The 18,001-nt window shown below is 40.6% G+C and overlaps 1 protein-coding gene across 1 annotated transcript in view; it reads right to left on the minus strand.

Moving 5' to 3' along the window:
- The window catches only part of frmd5a (FERM domain containing 5a), a 58,951-nt gene that overhangs the window by 5,505 nt on the left and 35,445 nt on the right, over positions 1-18,001 (minus strand). Inside the window, exons 2-13 of the mRNA XM_034085294.1 lie at positions 12,090-12,194; positions 11,004-11,046; positions 10,750-10,828; positions 8,810-8,907; positions 7,874-7,997; positions 6,491-6,578; positions 6,254-6,342; positions 5,585-5,648; positions 5,375-5,466; positions 4,378-4,452; positions 3,399-3,467; positions 3,093-3,199 (exon numbers count right to left, since the gene is read on the minus strand). Of these exons, the coding sequence (XP_033941185.1) occupies positions 3,093-3,199; positions 3,399-3,467; positions 4,378-4,452; positions 5,375-5,466; positions 5,585-5,648; positions 6,254-6,342; positions 6,491-6,578; positions 7,874-7,997; positions 8,810-8,907; positions 10,750-10,828; positions 11,004-11,046; positions 12,090-12,194 (1,033 nt within the window). The remainder of the gene's footprint in view (positions 1-3,092; positions 3,200-3,398; positions 3,468-4,377; positions 4,453-5,374; positions 5,467-5,584; positions 5,649-6,253; positions 6,343-6,490; positions 6,579-7,873; positions 7,998-8,809; positions 8,908-10,749; positions 10,829-11,003; positions 11,047-12,089; positions 12,195-18,001) is intronic.

Here is an 18,001-nt window from a genome sequence, read left to right on the forward strand (position 1 = left end):
AAAAATAAAAAGAGATTACAGCCATGATCCTACTTTAGATATTAGATGACTTGATATGTCTCGGTTGTGTGAAATACTTGTAAAGGAACGCTTGACCTTTAAACAGAGCTGCAATGAAACATAAATACAAACCAGAAGGATCAAGGATATGCTTACATACCATTCTGTATTAAAACCACACTGACAAGCCCTGTTCTAGAAAAACAAATATCACAATCTTTTTTGACCAAATAGCTTGATAAAACATTGCAGGGTTCACTCTTGTGCTTTGAAGACATATTTTAAGAGCACAAAAATGGGATATTTGATAAATAATCATCAGTAATTATGACATAATTACTAACTGGGAAATAATTGAAGCGCTAGAACAGTCTGCTACATTTACTAAATGAATTCCCTTTACAATATCTATATAATATAACAATAGCTATATAATATTGAAGTAGCCATAACCTGTCAACATTGGCTGCGAGGACATCCCTTTCCAATGTTATTCAATATAAAAAGAGAGGGGTTCTTTAAATCCACAGTCTTGTCAATTTTTGCAATGTTCAGCTAAAAAGATATGACTAAATATATGTGGCCAGCAAACATGTTTAACAGAGCTAGTTAGCCGTAGTGTTTTGCATAAACACTGAGCAGTTGAAGCAACCAAAAATTGTCGCATTTTGAAAAATGTAAATCAACACGCTTTTATCAACACCAAACAGTCAAAGACTACCAACCAAAAGGAAATGGCAGGCAAACATATTTTAAATCCACAAGAATGAGCTAGATAATATATTATTTTACTGTATATGCCATTTGATATTGTGATGAAGGAAAGTCTGTATATGGATAAATGGCAAGACTGGTATAACTGTTAAGGCCAATTGCATCAGATGTAACACCCAACAAATCAAAATACTTCATGAAATTGAAACTAAAATCATACATAACTTAAAAAAAGTCATAAAACAGTGACGCTTATTGACTTGCAACATTTCCAACAAAGATGTTCTGATACTGTAGATATCAAAGGGAAACAGGAACTTCCCATGGTAGAAAGGGTATGGTAAAACCTGAAATGTATATCTGCATATGTAAAAGTCTCTGTACAGTCCCATCTGCAGTATGAAGTGACAGTACAGTATGTGAGAGAGAGTGCCTCACAACAGTGTACATGTCAGTGGGGATGAGCCCTTTGCTGACCCTATCAAATTCTCCAGAGCAACACTACACCTTCACTTTAATGGAAAAGATTAAAATTAATCTTTTGTTGAGCAAGCAAATCATAAAAGGGACTTTTTTTAAAACGGCAGGAAAGGTAGGACCGATTATGTCCGGTGCCTAAGCTTCTGCTGACTTTAAACTTCTGTCAAACTAAAAGGAGGCATACAGGCTGAGTGACTGTCAGCAGGGGCCATCTTTACTCAGTGTTGATCTGCCACTGCTTACATTAAGCTTACCACAGGAAAGCAACAAGCTGAAAAAACATGACCTTTTTATTTTTATTTCACAAGTTGTTAACTTTAAGAGAAATGCCAATAAAAACACTTCACATCTTAATTTACTGTTTACTGGTTGAAACCAAATATAGCGGCAAGATCAACAAATAATTCAACCAACAAACAAAACAAACTAAAAAAAAATGTTTTTTTATAGCCCTCCAAAAGGCACGGACACACAGAGGAATGGTGTTGCTCCCACACCACCATTGCTGAGGCAGAGACTGATTTAAACCTGAGAAAGCCATTGTCACTTCCATGTAAAGCACACCGCTGGCTAGCTCTGGGATGAGTTTACCTGGAGGGTTGCTGGGTTGAACGGGGGGCAGTGGAGTGCCAGGTAGAGGGGTGACGCTGGCGGACTCCTCCTGCCCCGTCAGGGAAGGGTAAAGGGGGAGGACGCCCAGGGCCTTGCCCAGCATACGGGGCCCGAGGCTCAGCACGCGAACCTTCACATCCCGATAGCAATGGTTGATCATACGCAGGTGGACATTCACCCGGGTGGTGATACGGATCAGACACTTCACCATGGCTGCGGCATGCACGTGTTTATTCCGTCCTTATGGTCCCTGTCCCGGAGTCCAGGCCACAGTCTCCCTGTGTGTGTGAGTGTGTGTTGGGCCAAGGGGATCAGCCTTAGTTGCAGTTAGCGGAGAGGAGTGTGTGAGGTAAAACGGTGGCTTTCTGCAGCAGTGCTACAATCGTCACCATTGGTCTGGCCTGCTTTGGCCACACCCGGGCCAGTGACATACATGGAGCAGAAGACCCAGGGTATTTTCAGCTGGGGTATTAATACCACTGTAAGACATCCAGTCAGCACACACCGGGGGTGGGAAGCTCTTATGGCTCTTTTGAATCAACAGCAAAAGACCCTCAATATACACAGTACACCTGCTCCTGACATCTATTTTATCTCCCTGTACAAAGAGGTACAGTATGTACTTGAAAGGTAGTCTATCGGTCTCACTGCTGTTTTTACCCAGAGCCATGGAGAACAGTACGCCTGCTGCACCCATCTCAATGAGACCTGTCAGGTGGTCTGAATGAGTGAGCCCATCCAATAAACAACCACTAAAGTTCCCACACACAGCTCTGAAACTGTGCATTGAAGTGGAGCAGGCTGACGTACACACCTGCAGCGTGTCCCACCAGGGCCGCAGGCATCAAGTGGGCCAAATGGCTCAAGTTACAGCATGTGTGTGTATGTGTGTGTAGGCAGAAGTATGTTTTCTCAAGAAGGGGGAGGAGTTGGCACAAATTGGACTAAAGGCTCACTCATACATTAAAGACTTTGGACCAGCCAGTTGTAACGCATTATCAGTAATTATATCTGAAGAGTGAGAAAATAACCGCTGCCAGGAAGACTGGTATAAGTATTAAGGTCAATTTGATCAGATTTAACACCCAACAAATCAGTGTACTTCACTAAAATTATAGATCAATTCAAAATGATCAAAAAACAGCAATGTCTGACATGTTTCAGTGTGTGAGGATGACGGTGTGGGAGGCATTTACGGAATACATGTCTTGTAAAGCACACATTTGTCCCCAGCAGGTAAGTGTTTAGGCCTTAGGAGAAGTGTAGGAGTGCAGCTCAGTTCTTACCCTCCATAATAGAAATGTGCACGGCTCTCCGACGTGTGCGCGGTACACTGGTGAGGCGAGGCCCGTGGGTGATGGATGGACAACTTCTGCTGGGCACCAGGCCAGCCCTGCGGAGAACAACAAAGATACAGATGCAGTAATGTAACTGCAGAGCGATCACTACAAGTGGAGGCAACTCATACTGTAGCGTGTAGGTGTTGGGGATTTAAAGACATCTACAGTAGCTTGGTGCCTAAGAAAATAGAGGAAACCAAAACAAAAATCTGATTGAGGACATTCTGAGCTCTCGTGAGTTTAAAACTCTACCTGTGTATTTCTGGAGGTTCGCGTTTGATTTTGGCACTCTGCTCCATCACCTCTTTTGCCACTCGTCCACTGTTGTAAAGCACAGAGACGATGCTCAGGATGAGTTTCACATACACACACATACACACACACAGACACACATTCACACACACAGGTAACTGGTGTCAATCAATGCCATGAAAGCCATCACTGCAGTGGATGAGTACACTGCATGAGCATCATGATTGAATCAACCCGGTGAATTCAGCTCTGTGAGAGTGAATTACCATCAGTCAGACAAATGCACACACAGACCTGCAGGCAAATAAATCATAACGGTGATCATGGTTTTCCCTTCAACAGTAAACTCAAAATGTAACTGACTGTGACTATAGTACACTAACAGTTTCTAAAAATTACTTGACATCCCTAAAACACAAAAGGGCAATTTTATCAAAATTAAAATCTATTTTCTCATTTATCTCTAGTAGTTTTGGTTTTCACAGTCCAGGTTTTTTGAGATATCCATATTTAACTAGGGCTAATTGTATTAGTATATACTGTAGGAGTTCCAATGAAAATTAAGCAAGGTTTTTGGATGTATTTATGGTTAAAACATTGAACTGTATCTACAACATTTCTTTAGCTGGATATCTCAAAATCTGAGCAAATAAAACAAAAACTGTAATACCAGGATAGGAGATAAGTGAGAATTAAAAAATATATATTATTTATGTGACCTGATCCTTTAATAAAAAAGGACAATGACTTAGCTATACAGCAAGGTGATAATGCTTCATGTGATCTCTTTGGTTTTCCCCTCTGTGTCCTCTTGTGAGGTGTCAGTACTATCCTCTGGGCTAAAGAACGCTGACGTAACAGCACAGAGGGCCAGGAGGCCACGTCTCCTGGGAACACTTCTATCCACTTCCAGCTGGGGGTGTTCTGCAGTGTCCTCCCCTCCCTGTCATCAGTCATAATGTCTTGTTGTGTACTCTACCTGAAACGGAAACGACTGCCCTTGAAGAACAGGTTGCTGCTGGACACCGTGCGAACCTGACTTGACTTGTCAAGCCTGAAAAAAGAGAAAGAGAAATGAAGCCTACAGCAGCTAAACAAGAAAAACAGGAAGAATAACTACAAGTACAAACTTAAAATATAAACAATTCCTGACTGACTATTGTAAGAATATGATCCTACAGTTCAAGCGTGAATATATGAACTGCCTGCTTTCTGTATCCCAGAAGATCGCAGAAACTATGGATCAAATGCCCTGCTGTTAAATTATGCATGCCCTCTCCTCGCAGTATAGGCTGTGCATCCTCGACTCCATACAGTATTCAATATGTTTATATTGTCATAGTAAGTGAGACATTAATGTTTCATTTTGCTTTCAATGGATTTGTGTGCTTCTCCGAAAGACATCTTTATCACATGTCCTTTTGCCTTTCAGTTCCTCTGACTCCCCTCAGCATGGTTTTAATGAGCGGGAGGCTGATAATCATCAAAAGGTCCCATCACATTAACTTTAATATGGGTGCTAAGCTCTGCCCTTCCCATGCCCTCTCTCTCTCTCTCTCTCTCTCTCTCTCTCTCTCCATATGCTAACCCCCCCTTTGCATCCTTCACCACTCTGAAGCCAGCCAGCTCACTTGTTTTGTCTTTTAAATCACCTTTCCTGAGCTGCAGAGAACAGAGGGGACCTGCACTATTATTCATGGCCCGAGACAGGGGGGCATATCTCAGAGGGCGCACTGAAGTGCTTGCAGTCTCGTGCCAGTGAACACTCATTCAATAAAAGGTCAGGGGCAACTCACCCCTCATTTTCCCCACTCACAAACAACCCGAGGGGATTGAGCTTTTAAGGACAGCAAGATACCGTGATGGTACACAACCCGACAGCGCTCAAAGATGCAGAGCAGGCAACTAAACCATGACGGTGCAGGAGAATAATAGGAACATTGAAGATAAACAAAATAAGAGATCTGTTGACTTACTTGTAGAAAGCTTGGTTCTCCACTCCACACTTCCAAAGATGCTTGCAGGCCTCCGGTGTGGGCGCAAAGTATGTCAAGATGATCTTTTGGTCCTGCACATTGAAATAAAGAGTATTTGCAGGAAAATATAACACACTGAGACAGAAAACACACTCATTATGCAGTGCTGGGTTCCCTCTGCCCCCCAAATGCAACAATACTTAAACTCACCTCCTTCTGATTTGCATAAACGTGAAACGTCTTGCCTTCGAATTTCAGTTTGGTCACCTCGTGCCTGTCCAGGAGAGACCGTCACAGATGAAACAAAGCAGAAACAGAAAGCCACAGAGCATCTTTAAATATTCATGACAACCACTTTGAGATCACATAAACAGCCACGGAGCTCTGTGTTTGCCTGATAAAACAAATAACTGATCATATTCTCTGCAGACTGGGAATGGAGAATGAGGAAACCTGAGCATGCTGAAGGCAAACAAACAGAGCCAGAATAAATACTGCAAACATAGTAAGTCTGGTTGCATTAGTGTAACAGGGAGCTTTTCAGTTAAAAGCAGAAAGCTAAAAATAAATGCACCATCTTGTACATATTTTCAATTCATCAGTAAAGCAATAGGATGAATTCAAATCAGTAGGCGTAAACTGTTGTAATTAGCCACCTGTGCACATACTAACTGCGGGCTCTTCACAGGTAGAGGCAGATGGATTAGCTTTGTTGAGTGTTATTGTGCAACCAGCTGTACATGCTGTTTAATGCATATTATGCCTGTATGTGTTTGTTTGTTTGTTTGTTTGTTTGTTTGTCTATCTAACTTCCTGCAAATAGGAGGAGGAGTGCTCCGTCTCTGGCTCACATGAAACAGTTTTGCATGTTTGGCTCACCATTTGAGAAAATGAACCCTCTTGTTTCCCTGAAGCACCACGAAGCCAAACGGCGTGAAGGCGAGGAAGGCTGGGTTCCCAGACACATCCTGGAAGAGAACACATTCAAAGTATAACTTGAGCACACACATTTCAACAATGATTAAAGAAAATGATACTACATATGTTTTAGCATTTGCTCTATGTCTATGTTTGAATGTTCACTATCTAAAAATATTACAGCAGTGCTTGAAAAACCTTGCATGGATGTGGATCAACGCCATATGTCTCCAGCATCTGGGCTTTCTGCAGGAAATTTCGCTCTGATGTTTCGGGTATTTGTCCACTGAGGAAGAGCAACAACACACCACACATCTGTGTCAGTCTTGGAAGAGGACACATTCACTCATAAACAAGGCACAAACAAGTAATATAAAACAGTTGCATACATTCATTTAGAGACTGGAAGTATTCAGAGGTAATACAGATTATACATTATTATAAAGACCAGTTAAGGTCAAATTAAATATGTCATGATATAGGGTGTCAAATCAATGTGAACATTCATAGTGAAGCAGTGTTTACTTGGTGGTGAAGCAAGAGGAAACCACTAGTGGGCAGCAGAGGCTCATGATGTTTGTCATGTTTGTCGTTATGCTCCGACAGCTTTCAAAACTGAACTTTGATAATGTCTATGTGGAATGTTACTGTACATCATTAACACAGAAGCTTATTCACATTAGGAGTGATAAAACACTCATTAGTGCAAATAATAATCAGTTGGATTGCACATGTGACAGTAATAATGTGTGTGTGTGTGTGTGTGTGTGTGTGTGTGTGTGTGTGTGTGTGTGTGTGTGTGTGTGTGTGTGTGTGTGTGTGTGTGTGTGTGTGTGTGTGTGTGTGTGTGTGTGTGTGTGTGTGTGTGTGTGTGTGTGTGTGTGTGTGTGTGTGACCTAACATTACTATCCTTGTGGGGACCTGCATCTGTTTACACAGTCACGTGTGGGGACATAAGGGAGGTCCCCATGAGGGGAATCATTAATTTTAGGGTGAAGACTTGGTTAGGGTAAGGCAGCGCCATATAGACTATCTATATGGCGCTGGGGTTAGGGTTAGGCTTGTGTTGGTTACGGTTAGGATAAGGCTCCAGGAAATGCATGTAAGTCAATGCAATGTCCCCTGAAGTGATGTAAACATGGTGTGTGTGTGTGTGTGTGTGTGTGTGTGTGTGTGTGTGTGTGTGTGTGTGTGTGTGTGTGTGTGTGTGTGTGTGTGTGTGTGTGTGTGTGTGTGTGTGTGTGTGTGTGTGTGTGTGTGTGTGTGTGTGTGTGTCTGATCTGTCTGATCACTTTCATTATTTGACTCTTCTACTCTTTCAGTTAAAGCTGGAACTAGGACCCATCACTAATACCTCTAATAAACGCCAGTCAGAGAGCGCTTTTCCCTGCTTTCTGCTCATATACGCGACTCTGTCCAATTCACTACAGTAACAATGGTGCCTCATTACTGCACCCAATGACATAAATGCCACAGATAGCCTGGTGTTTGTTTAGCCGGCATACTGTAGGAGCGGGATTGGTATAGTTACGTGAAAACAAGAGAGAAATTGATTGCATGGTTTTATAATCTGGCTCTTACATCAGCTCTGTCTTGTGTAGGTCTGCAATCCGGCGCTCCAGCTTCTCCGAGTGTTTAGGAAAGAACTGGAACTTGGAGCTGTAACCTTCAGGATGCTTCCCAGGGTCGTAATTTCCAATCTCAGCTAGAGGGAGGATAAGAAAAAGTTAAATGTTTAACACATTCACACACAATCATGGGGAGTTAAAAAGATGACTTCATTGTTCAGCAAGGTGCATCTTTTGGGGGTGAAAATAGATGATCTGTGTTCCTTCGTGCCACACTCCCCCAGATGACCCTGATGCTGATTCTCTCTGCGAGGAGCTGACCATGCCGCCCATCTTTAATTCATCAGCCCCTCCTCAGAGGACCTGGCTCTCCTTATCCTCAAATGCTGTGTCTTCTGCTAAGCTTCCACCATCATACTTCATGAGTGTTTGTTTATGTTTATATGTGAGGCAAAAGACGATAAGATGCCAGATAATGACTTCAAAGACTTCATAAATAATCATGGGCTCTTGTTCATTAAAGACTGTGGAAGTTATGAACTAATTATCATACAAAGCACAGAAAAGCCTTTTACTGTGAGCTTCAGAGTCAATACAGCATCAGTATGGGAATCAGATGTAATGAGCGTGAAATGCTTAGTACATGCCTTAAAGCGTGGACAATCTTCTGCGTGCATAAAAAACCCTGCAGGCATTTCCTTTGAAAGCCTTCGTGCTGTACATTTAAGCGTCTTTGGGTTCAAGAAAAGCGCTATCGAAATCAAATGTATTATTATTATTATTACATTCTTCATCACCCAATTCAGCATTTTTCCATAAAAAAACATATAAGCTTTGCGAGCAGTAATAATCAGAGGGGTAACCTACAGAGCACGGTAAAACAGAGGTCGTGAACACAGTGTGGAGCGGTGAGTGGTGCAGGTCACTTCCATCTGTCACCCTCCATTACCTTGAAGTATGTGGGCAGCCAGCATGGCCGCGTCCGAGGTTTTACACAGCAGCCGACCGTGGTAGAGGTCTCTCTTGATTTGCATGAAGACAAGATATCTACAGAGGAAAGGACAACAGTGGTATGACATTCTAATGATATTCATAAATACACCAAACTACTTGTACAGTTCTCAGTGAAAAGAAAGGTAAAGACACAGCAGTCTGTTGAGTTCATATTCCCTATGGGAGGATTGAATATTTCTTTTTGATTTAACTGAAATGAGGGTTTTGTTTTGGGGAAAGGAGGATAGGAAGGCCCTGAGCGAGAGGCTGCTACAGTACTGACGCTGCTGTGCTTCTCTTAAAGATTCCAGCCTAGTTTCTCACCCAACCAATGAGATCCTGAAGCATGCAACATCTGCAGCATGTTGGTGACGACGACTGATTATTAACATTATCATCACGATCTCTATTCAAGGAGAACTTATTACATTTCTTATTTTACAAACCCCTAACCACGAACAGGATCTCGTTTGTTCTTCAGAATTAGCCAGCAGACCTGCTTGTCTCTATCCAGGCCATTTCCACAAAGACTAACACTGCTTTCTGTGCAGAGAAACACATTAACAAGATGCTTGCACTTCCCACGTTTCTCACTCTGCACGAAAACCTTTTAGAGGTTTGACAAATACAATAAATGGGAAATAATTAAACTGCCATTTAGCGTTAATTGCTGCTGATGAAGGCACTCACAGATATGGCACATTTGCAGAAGTATATTCACCTTTACAGATATAATAGTACAAGGTCAGTTTAGAAATCTGAAATTGAAACAGCGCCATCATAAATGTTACGAGTAACATCTGTGCTTTTTTCTACAATGACAAGTCAGAAATATTTGTTGAGAAAAAGGGATCATAATCATTTATGGGAAGAGCTGCATTTTTTGATGTCTATATTATTTATGTGGCATTAACAATCTGTCCAAGATAAATCTCTGCACAGTATGATGAGTGGGAGCACCCACTGAATGAACCTTGTATGTGATTGATTATTTACCCTCTCCTGCCCTCTGCGTTCTGCCCTCTACACACTCTCATCATCATGTATCCCCCCGCCTTTTACTTTCGCCTTCTTTTTCCTTTTCACTCTGCATCAGCACTCTGCATGTGGCGGACATTTCATCTCATTACAGCACAGAGAGAGAGAATGGTCACCTCTCCCTTACTGTATGTCAGTGATGAATGTATCCACACACACACACACACACACACACACACACACACACACACACACACACACACACACACACACACACACACACACACACACACACACACACACACACACACACACACACACACACACACACACACACACACACACACACACACACACACACACACCACACACACACACACACACACACACACACACACACACACACACACACACACACACACACACACACACACACACACACACACACACACACACACACACACACACACAATTATCTGGTCTGGAGGCAGTGTAAACTAAGGGCTTTTTACACCTTTCATTTGTCAGGTTTCTGGTCATTTATCAGGACCTAGGAAGAATTACCATGGAAAGAAAGTGTTTGCCTTTAAAGTTCTGCGCATGGTCAGCTACTAGTGAAGTGTTTTTACTCTCCTCTCCGCTTCACAACTGCTCTTGAAACTGTGTTCTGTGTCATATTTATCATAAGCTTTTAGAGAGTAAAGTACTCAGGCTTTTTAATTATGAAGGCCCATAAATAGATTTAGAAAGACCAATGTTTTCTCCGCGTAAAACTTTTAGAGCACTATCTGTACTACAGGAACAAAAAAGAACAAGGACGCAGCTCAGTGGTTTGTTAAATGATGGCAATGTTTCTTCCTTTTGATCAAACTGGAGCAAAATAAGAGCCCTTTTAAGGAACAACAGTCACAGTCATACCGAGTGATTTCCTCCTTTAGCGCAGCAGGTTCAGGAGGGTAGAATTTGACTCTCAGACACATGGTGAAGGGAGGCTGAGCTGCAGGGAACATAAGCAAAACATTTAGGAAACATACAGAAAACCTATTAAATTAGGTAAGTAAGTTATAAAAACACTCGATAGGAGATCGAAGGAGACAGCAGGACTGTTTAACACAAGCAGATTAATATTCAATCTTCCAGGCGTCCTCTATATAAACGTAAACAGTACTTACATTTAATTTGTTTTGCAATTGATTTCGAACACTCCAGCCAATGCTGCATTGGAAAGAAAGAAAAAGATCAATGCAAAATACACAAAAAATCTTCTCACCTCCATCAATCAAAACATTCAGGTGACAATTAAAATATCAGTTGTCATGGTGATCAGCTGTTATTACTGACAGTTTTCTGGAGAATCCTAGTCAGGCCGAATATGATGCAGTTTTACTGCACTGTTAGAGAAATATGCAATATGCAAAAGCTGCTTTGCACATTAATATTCAGCGGGGTTTCTTTTGAAAATGTGACTGTGGAGGTCTCTTGAGACACAGTTGGAGCAGGAAGGCTCATTAGACAACAGGTTTAGACTTAACACTGAGCTGCTGGTGATGACAGTCTCACACTCTCTGTGTGTCCGCAGCCAGATAAATATTAGCTTTCTCTCTGGAAGCATATTCTCTCTAAATATTTCTCGTAGGTTGACTTCTTTCCAACCCCACCCACAGTGTGATAGTGTCGGAAATGCAGCATCAGCCGGACCTGGCTCTTGTCTGCAGGACTACAACACGTGTGTGAACATGTGAATACTTCATGAATCCGGCAGTGCTACTACATGCCTCACAGCAGAAGAGCCTGATGGAGCTACCGTCCGTCTGAGAGGCGTTGTGAATAAGAGAAGCTGAAGAACACAGCTTTTCACTTTGGCAATGAATCAAAGCCAATCCATTTTTAAAAGTATAGCCACACATATGATTTATATATGGTCACGAAGTAACCCAGTTATGTGGGTATTAAGTCATTTTAAGTACACATATTACCTATTATAGCTTTAACACATTGGATGCAATGGATAACAAAATAAACTTAATTAACAATTAAGAAATGAACTATGTAATTGTATTATTAACAAGGCACACACTATAACCCAGGATAGTAAAGCCATAATATGTTAGTTAAATATAGCCTGAATACAACTGTGTACTATTGAATGGATATGCTTCTCTTTTCTTAATCATTTAAAATGCTTTATAAAAGAATGAAAATATTAATTAGCAAATGCATTTAAGCACGCATACACACACACAAACACACACACTTACCCGCTGCTTGTCTGGATCCACATATCTGATGCCAAAATAGTCTTTCTCCAGCAAGTTGAGATGGTGGCAGATGATGTCAAACAGATACGATCCCTTTGCATCCCGCTGTAATAGAAGAGGAGAAACACAAAAATCAGCAAGTATACCCACAACAACAAATCAAAAACATATTTGGATATGTGTCCAAAAAAGATACAACAAAATAAAATGTACTATCTATGAGAAATCATTCCTGCCAGCAGACGGTACTTCAGATTTATTTAAAACCCTGGCAGAGATATCTCAGATTCATCCAATATTAATACACAGGCAGAGCTATCCGAAGTGTCTGGAATAAACCCATCCACAGCTAAAAGAGGAGCTCACAGAGAGGACGGATTAAATAAACTGAAATCTCAATGAGATGTTGCTAATACTCTGCATTTCCTTCAAGAAACCCTAGGGTTTAATGCAGCACAGAAAAGCCTAGACATCCTTCAAAGTGTCCAGTAATTAGCTGATACCCTATTCCTGCTTGCAACAATGCAACTGCATCACAGCACCAACATATTTGCATCAGATTATTGTGTAGAGATCCAAAAGTAGCATTTCAAACTGTTCACTGCTAAAACACTCTTCTAATAAGACACTCCTCTAATAAGATGGCTGGATAAAAACAAGTCAAATGCTGCAACACAAATCAATGCTGATATAATTGGGATGATTATAACGTGGCACTTCCCTGCAGAGAGTCAGGTAGAGTAAGTGACCGCTCTGCGACTACTCAGAAGCTGCAGAGGTGTCACACAGTTCAAATCAGTGTCAGTCACTGTCAGGGGCTGGAATCAAGTCTGCATGTTAAAGACAATGAAACATGACAACCTCTCAAACTATAACATCATATCTGAAGCAACTCAGTATGCAAAACTGCAATTTTAAGCAAATGTATAAGACTGGATATCATTACATCAAAATAGCCTATATAGCCTATGTACAATAATACTGTTTTGTGGCAATACATAATTGCATCTTTCCAGTGAATCAAAGGGGTTGGACAGAAGGTGGTTGTGATTAATCAGTATCATGAAGAAAGGAAAACATTAACTTTTCAGGACTTTTCCTTTTATCCTTCCAAGACAGAGAAACACCCGTCTGTGTGTTTGGCTGGTGAACAGAGCATTTAGCAGCTGAAGAGGCAGATATTCCCCTGAATTGTTGGTGGAGACCAAAACAGAGGTAAAATACACGACTGCAAATGCTAATGTCCCTCTGCTGTAACTAGATACCGGTTTTAGTTTCAGAAGGTGTTAATGTGTCACTGTTGTGTACAAAGGTTGTTGCCTTACCTTTAATGTGGCAAACCTCAATTGCTATTCGATAAATAAACAAGCATTTTCAAATTGACAAATGTTTGATAAGATTAATAATCTTTTTACAGATTCTTTGATCAGATATTTTCTAATCTTAATTTGGAATATTGGTTCATTTTAACAGTACTTCTAGATTTATCATACAGCCGTTAGTGTTTCATGGCTTTGTAGATAAACATGTTGAGTTATTATTGCTTGAGTCCTTTTCACAGAATAAATCACGTGTGAACTAATGTCATGGTCATGGACACTCAAGTCTCCGCCTCCATTACGGCTCAGGTCAGCTAAGGTCAGCAGGCCTGGTCACATCTCTCTCCTCCTTCCACTCTCTCTCTGCTCGCTCGCCCTGTGACGGCGAGTAGAAGTGTCACTGGCAGCACTTTCCTCCATGTCATTACTCATGCCGCAGATAAAAGGCACTTCATTAGGACAAAGGCCTGTCGATGCTGGGCTTGTAGTTGAACCGCTGTGACTCTGTGTCCAAATGCGGATAGGATCTCCGCTACTGGAGATAACTGACCTTTCTGTAGCGAGACCGAGGAGCTCGTTGCTGTCACTTCAAGATTATTCCCTCGTTGTTATATTAAAAACCGTTATGACATGCCTACTAATTTACAGTGCCTTGATCAAATGAAAAAGGACTATTCTATTAGATAGTACAGAAGATTGACAGGCTGGATTGTTATGGTGTGCTCAAAACACAGTAACATATGTAAATGCATTTTTAAGAATCACACACATGCATAAACACAAAAATGCATGGTGAATTTTGCAAACTAGTATTTTCTCAAAGTTGTTATATAATCCTCTTATTGAAATGCGCTTAAGTAGCCAGGTTTCAACGGTTTCAATAAGCTTTTCAAAGTAATCAGATTACGCAAAACCTGCGAAAAACAGTCTTTGAAATCAGGGTAAAAGATTATACACAATTTTACAGCTAGATTTATTTTGGTGAAAGGTGATTTTAAGTATACAAGTAAAGATATACATGTACAACAATCTGCCTAATCTAAATATATTCAGGTTATATTCCCTGAAGGATAAAAAAGGATACAAGAAAAGCTAAATATATCTTAGTTTTACGCTAATTTAAAATGTAAAGCATACTTTCTCCTGTGGGTTTATCATTGGGCTAAAAGCTAGAGGGAGCAACAAAGGCAACCACAATTTGAAAACGGTCCTGCATGCAGAGGACACACTGAATCAGGAAAGACATCTGCTCTATTGTTGCACGGAGAGAGCAAGTTTGTTAGTATTCAACAGCACTCCCACCAACAACCCCCCATCCCTGTCTCCCCCTTTTTCTTGTTCCCCAGTGCCCCCTACCTCTTCTCTGCCCCACCATGAACACAGCTGTATTATTCCCCAGCTGGTCCCACTAATTAAAGACTGAGGTGATTGCGAGAGAGAAAGGATGTCCTGAAATGTCTAATTAACACTAATGAACCTTTTCCGCATCTAGATTGGCATCTTAATATAGCTCGACAGGAGCCCCGACAGATTTACACAAGCGTTTATTGGTTTGACCTGAGTTTTCAACCGTGTGGGACCCTGTTAACAACATCCATTTCTGCTGTGTTGTATTTGAATCAATAACACCGAAACATCCGTCACCTCAAGATTTTTGTGACAAATTATGAGAAGAGACACATTTTTTGAATGTTAAAGAGGATGCATTTGTTCACTAAGTAATCACCTGTCACCAATAAATAATAAATACATCTGAAATGGCCTTGCTAAATAATGTTTTGCTTGGTGTTGAGAAAACAGAGGATAAAAGGTTATCAACGATAGTCACATGAGAATTAAAAAGGACTTTCTGACTGAAAACAACACGGTGGTTCTCTTACTTCCTAAATGGCCCCCAGTGTACAATGGGCACTTTCCTTTCAGATAAATCATTAAAATGGTCTCCATGTCACGCAGGAGCGCAGACCATTAATAAAATATTGTATCACTTTAAAGTGAGAGGAGTGGAAACATAATGCCATCGACTGAGGGGACTTTGTGTGCGTGTGTGAAGTGTAAGGCTAAAGGTGCACAGAACCCTGAGGTGATTTATTTGGTTTTATAAGTGGATTACGTTTTTTTTCTCCCAGGAGACTGAGTGGTTGCGCTGGTAAATGTGTTGGAGCGTTTCAGAGTCCTACCGAGCTACTTGGAGTCATGACCCTGCCGCTTCAGCTGGGACTGGGAGCCCCATAAAGCCAACCTGCAAACTCTTACAGTTAACACGAAGCTCTCTTTGCTGTACAACCAAATGTGTGTTTTTCAATAAACTGAAATACCTGTGTTATGGTTCAATCCAGCGCAACGCAAGGATTTTGTAGTGTTGTGAGTCATGTACATTTTCATGCTATTCTCAATACAGAGAGGCAGGTTGTTGTAGCATTTAAATAAAAATGCCCATCAGTGATCTGAATCATGTTTCAGAAGTCCAATCGGTGAAAATAAAAGAACTGATGTCCCCTCATAAAATAAGTTTGAAGCTGATAGGAGCAGAGGAAAACAATTATTGTCTACACAAATCAATGGAGAAAGACCTACTACAATGTCACAGAAATGAAACCCAAAGCAGGTTTCTTGATAAACCAATTTAAAAGGCATACTGCGTTGTTATACCACATTTAAAGAGCAATAATATTTGTGGAAAAAACATTAAAATTACGATCAGCGCGTCAAGACACAAAACACTTAAGTTCTTTTTTAGATTTCCCAATCTGATAATAAATGCCAAGTAATGTTGTAAAACACAACTGTAAAATCACACATTAGAGGACCATAATAAACTGCATTTATGGGGTTACTTTTCAAACTGTCAACACAATACTGCAAATAAACTTCTCAGGATAATACCAGTGGCTAATGGGGTGGAAACATGGAATAAAAGAGTTCTGCATATTAACTATAAAACTCTAAAAACATGTTCCATTAAGTCAAATCAGCCAGCAATTAAGTAATTAGCTGAGTATGACAATATAAGATTTCTGATACAAAAAAACATATTAAACAGCACCAACCTCACAGCAATCCACTGGACAGAGTAAAATATGATAACATATTATACATACTGCACCCAGAGGTATCTAAAACAAATGGTGAGGCCAAATATTTCATAAAAGGCAATTAGGCATAATGGCTAAAGTGGAACCAATCGATCTGCACATGGACGGACATTTGCCGTCATTGTAGTAGCTCAATGGCAGCTTTTAAATAGGGTTATTAACTTATATGTAACCCTGGGCGGTGGAAGGAGACACAGAATATAATGGAAAGTGACACAATATCTTAAGAGTGATTAAGACACCGCAATGTCAAAGTGAGGCCTCGAATAACTACACAGCATGACGTGCAAAGACGAAGCATTTGAAGACGGAGCAAATATTGACCCTAAAAAGAGCAAGCAAATGTACGTAGAATATACATCATATTTAAAAAACAAATTAAAAAAAAAAAGGATTTTTAGATCCATATTAACAAAGTAGGAAAGTGCAAGAAGTTAGCCCAGAAATGTGAGGAAATAAGAAAAAAAGGAAAGCAAAAGATAGCTGTGGATACAGGCGACATGGATAATTGCTTTTAAAGCTTCTCAAGAAGATCTGAATATGTGAAAATGTGAGTTGGCATTTATGATTAAAGAGGACTTCGTGAGAGGGACTGAGCTAAAAGCCGAGATGGCTCAATTCGTTTTTTTTCATAATTGAGATGTTTAGTTGTAGCCATGCTATGTCGTGGCAGGGCTATTTAATAAATCAACACCATTATGACCAATGTTATTGTTCGTCAACACAAACATTAGCTGAGAAGAGTCGATTGAAATAACTGAGCTCGACATTGTTTGGCAGGGACACTTTTGGAGGGAGCTTCATTAGTTACGTTTTGTGATAATAGGATTTAAACCACAATACTTGGCAGTGTTCGCTAAAGCTTTAGGCTATGGGATGTTTGGTAAAAAAGTCAAATTAAGACTGATAATTAACTGTGTGATGAAGTCAGTTAAGGAAACACATGCTGTTCAACAAGATTAGTAACATTAGTCAAGACAGCAGTGTATCTCTTAGCTTGGGGGATTTAAAACGGATTGCAACTCGTGTACTGGATAAACACCTTCACCTTATGCATCATTAAAATGCATTATGCTAAGATTTGGAAGTACATTGGATTTTTACCTGATGTAGGCGCTTAACGAAAAGGATCACCAATCTAATTGCAATTCATCCTCTGGGTACGCCTCCCCTTGTATAACATTGCATGGCAATCCATCCAGCATTTGTTGAGTTAGGGTTAGGGTTAGGGCGCTGAGTGGTGGATCGATGAACAGATTGACATTCAGTTTATAGAGGAGACCAACATCCTGTAAAGTCAATACAGGTTTGAACAAGGCTGGTTGAACACAGTGTTAGCTGCATTTACCATACCATACAGTGTCATTACTTTCAAGTGAAGTGCAATCAGAAGCGCATTCTCTGTTAATAGTTAGCCATTGCAAACCGCTATCTACATACAGTAAATTACTACTGAGATACAAGCTGAATGTAGAATCAACACCTGCAAAAAGTGACT

This window comes from Pseudochaenichthys georgianus, chromosome 6 (genome assembly GCF_902827115.2).
Source record: "Pseudochaenichthys georgianus chromosome 6, fPseGeo1.2, whole genome shotgun sequence".
Lineage (NCBI taxonomy): Eukaryota > Metazoa > Chordata > Actinopteri > Perciformes > Channichthyidae > Pseudochaenichthys > Pseudochaenichthys georgianus.